This window comes from Carassius auratus, chromosome 2 (genome assembly GCF_003368295.1).
Source record: "Carassius auratus strain Wakin chromosome 2, ASM336829v1, whole genome shotgun sequence".
In the NCBI taxonomy this organism is placed as follows: Eukaryota; Metazoa; Chordata; class Actinopteri; order Cypriniformes; family Cyprinidae; genus Carassius; species Carassius auratus.
The window spans coordinates 20,167,439-20,177,929 of NC_039244.1; the positions used below are offsets into that span (position 1 = coordinate 20,167,439).

General features: G+C 36.5%; 4 protein-coding genes across 6 annotated transcripts; 1 reads left to right on the top strand and 3 right to left on the bottom strand.

The window, feature by feature from the left end:
• Positions 1-328: 328 nt before the first annotated feature.
• LOC113110961 (RING finger protein 212B) lies at positions 329-3,366 on the bottom strand. The gene is made up of 13 exons (XM_026275296.1): positions 3,114-3,366; positions 2,819-2,940; positions 2,651-2,703; positions 1,923-1,997; positions 1,673-1,779; positions 1,536-1,596; positions 1,422-1,450; positions 1,299-1,342; positions 1,177-1,201; positions 1,039-1,087; positions 859-919; positions 690-720; positions 329-588 (listed from the first exon to the last, which is right to left on the bottom strand). Exons 2-13 carry the CDS (start codon positions 2,916-2,918, stop codon positions 513-515), a joined length of 711 nt encoding a protein of 236 aa, XP_026131081.1. The 5' UTR covers positions 2,919-2,940; positions 3,114-3,366; the 3' UTR covers positions 329-512.
• A 210-nt stretch (positions 3,367-3,576) lies between these two features.
• On the bottom strand, positions 3,577-6,006 carry zp3f.1 (zona pellucida glycoprotein 3f, tandem duplicate 1). Its single transcript, XM_026289763.1, has 10 exons — positions 5,897-6,006; positions 5,591-5,769; positions 5,074-5,171; positions 4,863-4,954; positions 4,607-4,787; positions 4,375-4,480; positions 4,217-4,305; positions 4,062-4,153; positions 3,840-3,918; positions 3,577-3,754 (listed from the first exon to the last, which is right to left on the bottom strand). The coding sequence occupies exons 1-9, from the start codon at positions 5,955-5,957 to the stop codon at positions 3,869-3,871; spliced, it is 948 nt and encodes a 315-aa protein (XP_026145548.1). The 5' UTR covers positions 5,958-6,006; the 3' UTR covers positions 3,577-3,754; positions 3,840-3,868.
• Positions 6,007-6,621: 615 nt separating this feature from the next.
• zp3f.2 (zona pellucida glycoprotein 3f, tandem duplicate 2) lies at positions 6,622-9,028 on the bottom strand. Of its 3 annotated transcripts, none has more exons than XR_003294538.1 (11): positions 8,801-9,028; positions 8,317-8,498; positions 8,138-8,241; positions 7,957-8,048; positions 7,700-7,880; positions 7,490-7,595; positions 7,326-7,414; positions 7,139-7,230; positions 6,969-7,044; positions 6,833-6,872; positions 6,622-6,734 (listed from the first exon to the last, which is right to left on the bottom strand). XR_003294538.1 is itself a non-coding variant. In XM_026289737.1 (11 exons), the coding sequence occupies exons 1-10, from the start codon at positions 8,874-8,876 to the stop codon at positions 6,836-6,838; spliced, it is 1,020 nt and encodes a 339-aa protein (XP_026145522.1). In that variant the 5' UTR covers positions 8,877-9,028; the 3' UTR covers positions 6,622-6,734; positions 6,833-6,835. The 3 variants fall into 3 exon arrangements, 2 of the variants coding, with proteins under 2 accessions (XP_026145522.1, XP_026145530.1); XM_026289737.1 differs by having other exon boundaries at positions 6,984-7,044; XM_026289745.1 differs by having other exon boundaries at positions 6,979-7,044.
• Positions 9,029-9,178: 150 nt separating this feature from the next.
• On the top strand, positions 9,179-10,320 carry nedd8l (NEDD8 ubiquitin like modifier, like). The gene is made up of 4 exons (XM_026289777.1): positions 9,179-9,322; positions 9,563-9,610; positions 9,697-9,779; positions 9,861-10,320. The coding sequence occupies exons 1-4, from the start codon at positions 9,305-9,307 to the stop codon at positions 9,952-9,954; spliced, it is 243 nt and encodes an 80-aa protein (XP_026145562.1). The 5' UTR covers positions 9,179-9,304; the 3' UTR covers positions 9,955-10,320.
• Positions 10,321-10,491: the final 171 nt, after the last annotated feature.

The following is a 10,491-nucleotide window of genomic DNA, read 5'->3' on the forward strand; positions in this document are numbered from 1 at the left end:
AAGTACCTTACAGTTAAATTACCTCACTACAAGTTACAAAGTCACCAATTACAAAACAACTTGAGTAAAAGTCTTAAAGTATCTGAAGTGAATAGAACTTGAGTGTATTACTTATACTGAATATAGGTTCAAAGATACTTTAGTCAAAGAGACGTGCAAGTGAAAAACTGGTTGATTTGATTTGCGAGAAGAGCAAATGCGTTTATTTTATAAAACCAAAATAAAATTGAACACCTCAAAAATTTTAGCAAAAAAAATAATCATAAAAATTAAATAATAAATACAATAAAATAATGCTACCTTTTTTTTTGGGGGGGGGGGGGGGGGGGCTTATATAGCATTTATTTACTCAAAATCTTAAAAACTGTATTTTTCAAATAAATTAATGTCAATACAATTAGATCTACTGATATGAAGGATGGATGAAGTAGATCACTCATCTTTTGAAATATTGGTGCGATATTGATGAAGTGGCTTTCTAATGACCCAAATTAGCTACAACTGATTATTGGTTATTGCCTCGGGGACTGGATTGTAGGCCTAGCCAGAAGCTGGAACTGAAAGTTGTTTGGGGTTGTATGTTGGGACCTATAAATCATGAGAAGATGGACAGTGCAATTGCTTAGTATAAAACTTTAAATTTGGGGCATTAACAAATGTTTAGTCTTTGTAAATGCATCGAACGTTACCTTGTCGGAGTGTTAACTGAGCTGGGTGTCCCTTTAAGATATAAAGAGAACATAAGCATACTATGAATCTGAACAGTAGATTGTCCACCTTGAAACAATCCTTACTTTATGCACCCAAATAATGATATCTGAGAGATATGATTAACAATGTCAGTATTACATCACTTACTGAAACTTTGTTCGTGTACTGAACTCATGCTAGACATAGAGATGGATGACCCTGGGGGTGTCTAGAACAGATTAGAAGTAAAACACAGTCACATGAGGATTGCTTATTTCCATACGACTTGAAAACTGGCTATATTAAACTAAAACTATATACTAGAATGTAACCGAGAAGCTAACTCACTGTCATGCCGAGTCTGGAATGTCTAAACCTCTCCAAAGTGTCACCCGAACTTGCACAACATCAAGAATTGAATTGTATTATTTGGAGGAAAGTAAATCTACTATAAAAAAATCAATGACATGATAAAATGCAAGCTACCTGACAGCTCTTGAGCGAGGTGTGACTGTGGAGATTGGAAATGAAATGCCAATATATTTAAAGCTTTACAGCGTTTCAATCTAGGAGATGAAGGTTCTGTCTTAAGCTATAAAACTTGCTACCTGGGGATGTGACAGCCACAGGAAGAATCATCCTTGGAGTTCCTCTATGTATGGACAGAATATATTTTAAGTGTATATTATGTTATGACATATTTATGCACATAAAGACAATTCTGTATTTACCCATTAATTGGGAACCTCCCAGGAGATGTCTGTGTGGAGGGAAGAAAGACTATAGGATTTAAAGAGAACGGAAGTTATCAGGGAAGCATGAGACACATAATAAGAAACTCTCACCCTCCTCTGAGAAAGCGGTTTCTTTAGTTCTTCGTTCTCTTGTTTCAGCTCAGACACTTGCCTTAAATAAACCACAAGTAACTAAACAGTCAAGTGCCACTAAATCTATATTTTAGATCTAAGCCACAAATGACCACCTGTAGCACTGATCACGGACTTCTTTCACTTTTCGTTCTAGTTCCACAGACCTGCTCCTTAGAAATGCAATGACTCGCTCCTTCTGCCTTTTCTGAAAAATAGCAATCTGAAACAAATGCTTCTTAAGTTATAAATGGCAGAATTGTGTTTGCTTAGGGCAGAGCCCCCCCCCCCCCCCCATGCATTTAGATGCAGTTAATTATAAATTAAGTGGGACAAATAAAATGTATTTGCTAAGCAGAAAATGACCTGTGCAATATGTTCCAGTCGAGACTGAACGAGTTTCACTGGATCTTTGAAAAACATCTTTTCCTGTGGCTTCATCTTAAAAAAAAAGAAAAAAAGGAATGGAACATGTAAGGAAATATATGGTTGTTTAAATGTTGGTTTAGGCATAGGTGAGGTTGGTAAAGGTAACCAAAGTTAATCCTTTTTTTTTCTAATCAATAATAATACATGTAACCATAGTGAATATAAATGTTAAATAAATACATATTAGTATTGAACTTAGGATTTTAACAACTCAGTCTGCTTTTATCACCTTTTTAGTTTTAGTCTTTTAAACAATTATATTATCTGCTATTTTCTGCAATTTTTTCATTACAGATTTGTTTTGTTTTTTTGATCATACGTAACACATCAACTGAATTTGTTCTCAATCTGACCTTAATCTCTCGTACATAAACAGTGTATGAACAGAATCATATTTTGCACTCCAAAGAAGCCCACCTCCAGTGTGGTTTTTCCTGTTTAACACTGTAAAGCTACTTTGACACAATCTGTATTTTATAAAGCACTAAAGACGACTTGATTTGACTTGTGTAACAGGACCCTCAGGGTAAGGCTGGAAAGTTGGAGGGTGGGTAGGAGCATAGTTTAAGGTGGGCCAGACTCCCCTGTGGAGCAAATCCTTTCTAAAAAAAAAACAATATTCCGTGTGAATGTTGCCGAGATCATCTGGTTTTGACTTAACGTACCTGATCAGATATATGGAGGTAGTTGCAGTTGCCATGACAAATTCCGCACTGACCTTTAGGAGATTACACTTACTTAATGATTGACACTACTCTCGAAAATAAAAATAAAATGCAATAAAAAAACACTCAAATTAGCAAAATCTCAAAAAGAGCGTGTTGCGTACTGACTTGTATTTACGCAGTTCTCACAAAATATATGGCCACAACTGGACACTACGAATTTTTTCCCCTCTCTCACATAACAGTTATTACAGTGAAACCAATTCATTTCACTTCTGTAAAGAGGCCACCTAGAAAAAAAAAAGAATTAACATAAGAGATGTAATGTAACATGTTATGCTGCAATAACATGCTTCTTGCTAATCTTGCAATGCTAGCTAATTGAGGACTACATTTAAATATTTATTTGTCATAGTAAAAACAATTTACTTTTACGAATGGTATGCTTATTTGAATAATTTACCTGTAACTGTTAAGAGTAACGTAGAAAAGATCTCAACTTAGCCTCGAGTGAGCGCTAGCGTTCCTGAACTAATTTACCAGTCGATGTCGCCATAAACCGTTGGAGAATTCCTGAAGAAAACGGTTTTGGCGCCATCTCTTTGGCAGTGTAGTGAAGTGTAGTGAAAACCATAGACGTGTAAACGTGGTTTTAAAAACGTGTCTGCGATTAGTTCGTGTGAAGGCACAAAATCACTAGCCAAATTCATACTCTATGCTTTTGTCTATCACAACTGCGGGATCAATACAGTGTGCTCATTTGTTTCCAGAAGTTAGAAGAGAGAGAGGAAAAAAAAGTATCATTTCAGAATGTTTTTAGTAGCAGGTCTTTTTTTTTCTCTTCCAGGCCTTATTTCACAAACCAAAATGGTTCTAGAGCGGTTTAATAATAATAATAATAATAAAAAAATAATAAAAACGATGCACATATCCATCCATAGCAGAAGCACAAACTTTAATATAGGTAATGACAAACACCCACTTTATTTATTGTGTTTTTTTTAAACAACACTCACTTCTCTTGAGGTTTATTACTCTCAAGAGAAACAGCAGTTGAACAGGAGCTCCACCCTTAGGATGTCCAAAAAACAGCTTGGATGCAATCTTTGAAAGTAATTCAACATAATAGATGTCACAACATACATATATACATACACATTAGTAAATAAAAAACATTAAGATGGCAAACCTAGTTAAATCCAAGGTATGACCCGGTCCTCAGTTTTTAATAACCAGAGGCCCAATAACCGAATTTAAAGCTGTGGAATCTGTAGATCATGCAGTCAAGTCAGTTCATGACCAGTAGTAAAACTCAATACATGATTTTCACACTTGTAAAATAGTGCATAAATTTGATCTTCACTTAATTGCAAGTTAACATATGGTAAGCAAAAATACAGTAAACTGTGACCTGCTAGTATTTCTCGTTTCTTCCTTCCTTGACAGTTAGTGTCACAGCAGCTGCAGAGAGAACTCTGGGATGGATCATCAGTCAGCACCCATCTGCAAAAACAAAAAGAGCCTATTCATGTAGTTCTGCAAGAGGCTTTCAATTTGAAATTATACCGTGAGCTGATCCGGTCATATTGACAAGATTTCTTGCTACCATCCAGGTCGCTTGGGTCCCATGCCACAAGCCTGCAGTGCAGGTAGACCTGAGGATGATGCAAAATAAATTCACACATTGAAAGAAAAAAACAAAAAAAAGAAAGAAAGGAACTTGCTTCTTCTCCAATGGCAAACTTGAAAGCTTGAAGACTTAGCCTGATCTCTGACAACTGCTTTCTTGGCAGAAATCTTGAGTTTGTATTTTTGCTGTCTACAAGACACCTTGAAAGAGAGAAGAAAAAAAAAAACCTTGAAAGGGTCTCAAGACTAAGCACTGTGCTACTCACTCCACTGCTGTGGAACAACATTTTTGGCTCCAGAAAGCCTACATCTTGTTTTCGCACATACCCATTATTGGTAATGAGTGGGTAGACATGAGAGTCTGGACCCAGTTCTGGTGTTGTGGATGCCAGACATTCATCTATCAGCAGTATCAATGGTTGATGGTTCTGCTGGGCAACTGAGGCAGCAATTGGGATTGTTGAGCCTAGTGAGAATGTTGTTGTAGTGGCCACACCACTAAAGTCATCTACCAAGAGAAAGTTATAAGACCATTTTATATTCAAGTCATCAAGAACATCATCATAAGTGTATACACACACACCCTTCATGAGTGCTATACGAAAGGCCAGATCTCCCTGGCCATGCGTATGAAACAGCAGGGGATCATACAAAGGAGGCACCCAGTCTTCTGGCCTGAAAGAAAGGCAGCAGTTTTAATTTACATTAATCATAGAAGGTCTTCAAGAAGTAATATGCCTTATTAAAACGGAGCAGGGCCTCTTGGGTCATCAAATACATTAATAAAAGGTCACCTTTCATATGCACAGGCCACAGGGTAATAAATTGGTGTTGCTTTTGACAATGTGGGAGAAGTGATCTCAGCCTCATATATAATCTCATTGGTTGTCACCTATGAAGGGAAAGAGATTGAAGAATAGATTACTGAATAAATTAATACTTTTCTATACTCTGTCACCATTTGAATGCATTAAACTATATGCACAACTATATTTTTTTGTTATCTAAACCACTGTTGAATCCAACAAGAACAAGTGGTGTTGCTTTTTCCTCAGCAGATAAACCAATCTCAGTAAATTCTAGTCATGTCTCTATTTTCATGTACAAATGTCTCAAATGCAAAGTTTTAAGAGCTGAATATGGCCCAAAGAATTCCTTTTTAAGAACGGTCAAGTACTTTTTTGCTCCTCATTTGAAAGCGCTTTTAACTAATAGCCCAAGTGGTTCATACTTCCAAACACAAGTAAATCAAAAGGGCAAATCTGTTACCCTTTACTTCTAAAGAATAACAGGGAAATACACTGAACTCACCTGCCTCCTAATATTACAAGCCCAAAATTCAGCATCGAACACTGCCTCGGAGCCTTGAGATTTCACTGAAAGCTGGGTTGGGGGACAGTCACCCAGGCGGAGTAGGGATGGATCCACCTGAGAGTCTACATCAACCCATCGTACAGAGACAGAATTTTTGCCGCAGTTCACAGTGATTGCTGATGGGAGAGGAGTTTGAAGATAGACTTAGAATCAGTGTACAAAATTCAGCAATAGTGTGCAATGTTAACCCTACATGCTTGGTGTTAAAATGCATCATCTATTAGAAACCTCATGTTATATTACCTGCTTGGGCAACCAAGAAAACAGCCAGCATTAAAAAACCAAGCATCAAAAAGGAAGGCATTGTAACGGCACACTGTTGCCTACTTCAAGGACATACTTATGCACTTTGATTGATCGCTAACCTAATTGAAGTGTTCACATCTGAAATGCATTTAACTTGATAAACATCAGCTGCCATTTGTCTGACTCTGATCATATAAAATGTGACAAATTTTTCTAATATAGTGTTTAAGAAATTAGTGTCGGGTAAAATATTCTGATGTGAACTTTGATTTGGATACACATTTAGTTTTATACTGCTAGGTTATGGAGCCGTTTGAATGCCAGGTAGATTTTTTTTTTTTTTTTGCTACAACCATTTTTTTAATTAGAATTTGCTTTTTGAAGCAAATCACTCCCAGTCAGCATTAAAACAGGTTGCAAAAATGTAGTTTTTACAAGCTCAGGATCTGAATATCCACAAAATGTGATTTCTGTACATTTTAATTTAAACTTTGACCCGAGCAAGCATACAATTATTAAATTTACCCCCCCCCCCAAGAATTTAAAGTTTCAATGAATTTTAGTCTACTCTTAAAGATTCCTACAATGCATGCTATAACCAGCTCATTTAGCTGGGAAAAATCTATTTAATGATATAACTGTTGAAATATTGGAGGCAATTTATGAGCAATCTTTAAAGACAAATGTGAAGTGACCAATCACAGCAAGAAAGTTTCAAATAATAGGATGTTTCACAGCCTTTTAATCAACAAGATGCATAAAAGATTGAGCGGTGAAAAATCTGATGACTTCTTGGGCCACTCCTACTCAATCACTCCGATCAGGAATCCAGCACCTGAGGGAAAAAAAAAAAAAAAAAAAAAAATTACAAAAGTAAATGCACAAATGGTCACTTATTACAAGAATATCATGTATGGCGCGCACTTCACTGACCTGTCAGTTATCAATTGCATCACTATAGACAGCCACTCGCCTAGAAAGGAGGACAAACCAACCACTGAAATATGCATAATACTATAAGACAAAATTAAGTTATTCGAAGAACAATTACAAAAGAATAATGTACAACATGAAGTTACATCACAGTGAATCTTCTGTAAATGTCAAAGGTCCCAGCACAGACTTTAGTACCAGTCCTTGAGGTGCTGTAATCCAGACACATTACATGTTAACTTAGAACCATATTCCAATGTTTGCCATATTTAACAACAGTCATTCGGCATTATGCTTTTGATTTACTAGAATCTGTGTCCCTCTTTCCACGGCCTTGACATGTTGATTCACAGCATTGACAAAGAGAACTCTGGAATGGGTCGTCTAAAAGCTCCCACCTGTTAATTAAACAGCATTACTGGATATTTTCCAATAAATCAGATTCACTTAGAATTAATAGTGGAGTTTAATTACAAATCAAATTTACACTTACGCTCCTGCGTCTTTATTATAATTGCAGGCCTTCTTTTCTTCACTGAGTTGGTCAGGGTCCCATGCAATTAATTTGCAATGGATGTAGATCTGCAGGAAAAGAACAGCCAGGAACAAGTTGAGGGTTTAATAACTTGCCATATTCCAATGAAGGGAGTCCCTCACCTCTTGTCCCACAGCGAATTTAAACGCTTGAAGGTGAAGCAGCAGCGAGGAGGAGTGATACCTTGGTAAAAACTTGGAGAAGCTTTTCTTACTATCTACAAGGCACCTACAATGGGTTCACATCAAGTCAATAATAGAAATATGGCCACTATATTGTAGAAAAGAATGAGCTGACTAATGGATATTTCAATTGTTACCAAATGTACACACCCTTTATTGGAGATGAGTGGGTATGTAAGAGTATCGGAGTACATTTCGAGTGTTGTAGAGGCTACACATTCCTCTAGAAGCAGCAGCAGAGGCTGATGTGCCTGCTGGTTAACACCAGCCCAGATAGGTACAAAAGATCCCAGTGGAAAGACATTGGATTCTGCAGGGCCACTGAAATCATCTGGAGGGATTAGGATATGAAATTTATTGTTAGAAGACCACCAATAGAATCAGCAGATCAAGAGTTACCTACTTACCGTTGAGAATTTCCATGTGGAAAGCCAGTTCTCCATGACCTTGGATAACACCCGTAGAAGAGCTCTGGAAGGTAGGAGTCCAACCCTTCGGCCTGATTATACATTTGAAATAATTTTACGTTAACGGCAATGTTTTGGAATCGAGAGTCCTTGTGAAGATCTGTAGTTTAGTTGTGGTTACCTGTCATACACACATCTAACCGGATAGCTGAAAGAAGGAGGGGAGGGCTTTGGCAACGGCCTGTAGGTTAGCTTGTTCTCATACACCAAGTATTTCCATGTTGCCTAATTGAAATGGAGAAAAAAATATAATAAAATCACCATTTTTCAGGATTCAGCAATTAGTGGAATCAAACTTACCATTCGTCTGAAGTCACAAGCACCAAGTGGATAGTAAAATTCTGCTTCTGCTCCACTTGATTCATTTGTGAAGCGTGAAGGAAAGCAACTACCCAGGAAAAGACGTGCAGGATTGTCAGTCATTGGTCTGTCCACTTTCCACTTAATATGAACATTACTCTCTTCACATGTGATTTGGATATCTATAGAAGAGGGGAGAGAGAGGGATTACTCATTGCATGCCTGAAAGTTGAAGAAACTCAAACAATTCTGCAAAAATCTAACTTAATTGGTATCAGTGTTTAGAACCTGGTTTGAAAGCAGATAAGAAGCAATAAAATAAGTTTCTACTGGGTTTTTAAACGTGGTGGTCAGTCAACCAGCTAATGATAAATTACAGATTTCCAAAGCACAACTATCAGCTAAAGTTGGATCCTTCTAGATGTTAGTTAACTTCATAATGCATATTTTTTCTAGTGCCATTAAATAAATAAATAAAAATTACCGTCATTAGTATCTTTAGACGCATCCAATGTTGTGGCAATTGCAAAAACAAAAAAACCTAGCCATAGGTACTTCATGATCAGATAATCCAGACCCCAAGTGAGATGCAAACCAAATGCTCCCTGTAAGCAGCTGAAATGTGCTACCTGGTCTAATCAGTAATTTATAACAGCTGGCACTTGACTGGGGAGGAAATTAAAAATGAGCAGTATTTACTCACTTTAACGGAAACGTAAATATTTATTTATTTAATTTTATTATAAGTAGCTTTTTAGAAATCCACAATGTTTCTATAATTTTGACAGGGTTACACTAAGATTAATTTCGTTGGATTTAACAAGACGCCGAAAAGCGGAACTATCGCGTTTCTACCAAAACACCCGGAGTTTATTTCAGATACACCGGAAGTCAGGGAGCTTTTTCCTGCATAAGCCTTTTAGCTAGGTTCACAAGGTTTTTAACAATTGCTACTTTAATCTGTATGAACTAAAATACAGCAATCAATATGTTGATTAAAGTTAAGGTAAGTGATTTTTGTCTTAGCTTGTAGCGGCCTCTGTGAGTTTTAATATATTTTTTTTAACCTGGTTTATTCTGTCCAATATTACAAACATGTTTAAACCGTTGGTATTTCATGTGTGTTGAATGTTTAATGAAAAGTAAAGAATAATTATTGAATTAGTAACGTTAGTTGATTCCGGTGTATTGGCAAAAAAAATATATATAACGTTATATATAAATTAAACATTGTATCGTGTCTCAGACACTCACAGGCAAAGAAATAGAAATTGACATCGAGCCTACAGACAAGGTATGATTGTTGTGCTTATAATTTAAATCAATTTATTTATCTTTGTTAGTATTTGGAAATTTATTTTCATCTCCTTTACCAACAAGGTGGAGAGAATCAAAGAGAGGGTGGAAGAAAAGGAGGGGATCCCACCACAACAGCAAAGACTCATTTACAGCGGAAAACAAATGTAAAGTTCCCCGTTAATACATCAGTCTGAATTCAGCTATTGAGGGGAAAACTCATTCTTATCTGTCCTTCTGTATTTCAGGAATGATGAGAAGACTGCTGCTGACTACAAGATCCAGGGAGGATCTGTCCTGCATTTAGTTCTGGCTCTCAGAGGAGGCCAAAGCCTGCACTAGCCCTGCAGTCACCCAGTGTCTTTCCTCTAATCTGTTAAGATTGTAAATAGAAGAAATCTGTGTTATCATGCACATCAAAACAAACAGCAGGATTCAGGCTCTGGTGTTTACAGCTAAAAGTGGACATTTTGGCTTTTCATAAATCACATTATGTTAGTGTGATCACAGTGAACATATGCATCCCGCACACTGTTTACAACCTAGATTTTAGATCATATTAAAGTTTGTGTCTGCCCCTTTCATTCTATAGTATATGACAGTAAAAAAAACTAGTGCACATGAAGAACTGTTTACTTTAGTTTTAAGAAAGATAAGTTTGCATTATCCCTTGCTGTTTAAAAAAATAAATTCAACTCATTCTCCTCATCCAGCTTTTGACAGTGTTTAGTACTGAGAAACTATTGTAGTTTTTAGAAATATTTTTTTACTTTTTTTTTTTTTCTTAAATTTAGTTTGTTGTATGTCTTTGTATTTAGTTTCGTACATCAAGCAAAACTAAATTAAAATGAGAAATGTTGCTATGGCAACTGGTTCAAA

Bases quoted from the DNA above. Each gene is read 5' to 3' on its own strand.
- LOC113110961 (XM_026275296.1), bottom strand. From the start codon at position 2,918: ATGAATTGGTTTCACTGTAATAACTGTTATGTGAGAGAGGGGAAAAAA. The intron at 1,998-2,650 runs GTACGTTAAGTC...TTTTTTTTTAAG, and splicing joins ACCTCCATATATCTGATCAG to ATGAAGCCACAGGAAAAGAT. The intron at 1,202-1,298 runs GTAGCAAGTTTT...CAATCTCCACAG, and splicing joins TGTGGCTGTCACATCCCCAG to TCACACCTCGCTCAAGAGCT.
- zp3f.1 (XM_026289763.1), bottom strand. From the start codon at position 5,957: ATGCCTTCCTTTTTGATGCTTGGTTTTTTAATGCTGGCTGTTTTCTTG. The intron at 5,770-5,896 runs GTAATATAACAT...CTCTCCCATCAG, and splicing joins TTTCTTGGTTGCCCAAGCAG to CAATCACTGTGAACTGCGGC. The intron at 4,306-4,374 runs GCAAGTTCCTTT...CATCATCCTCAG, and splicing joins AGTTTGCCATTGGAGAAGAA to GTCTACCTGCACTGCAGGCT.
- zp3f.2 (XM_026289737.1), bottom strand. From the start codon at position 8,876: ATGAAGTACCTATGGCTAGGTTTTTTTGTTTTTGCAATTGCCACAACA. The intron at 8,242-8,316 runs GTAAGTTTGATT...CATTTCAATTAG, and splicing joins CTTGTGACTTCAGACGAATG to GCAACATGGAAATACTTGGT. The intron at 8,049-8,137 runs GTAACCACAACT...ATGTATAATCAG, and splicing joins GTTAGATGTGTGTATGACAG to GCCGAAGGGTTGGACTCCTA.
- nedd8l (XM_026289777.1), top strand. The intron at 9,611-9,696 runs GTATGATTGTTG...TTTACCAACAAG, and splicing joins ACATCGAGCCTACAGACAAG to GTGGAGAGAATCAAAGAGAG. The intron at 9,780-9,860 runs GTAAAGTTCCCC...TCTGTATTTCAG, and splicing joins ATTTACAGCGGAAAACAAAT to GAATGATGAGAAGACTGCTG.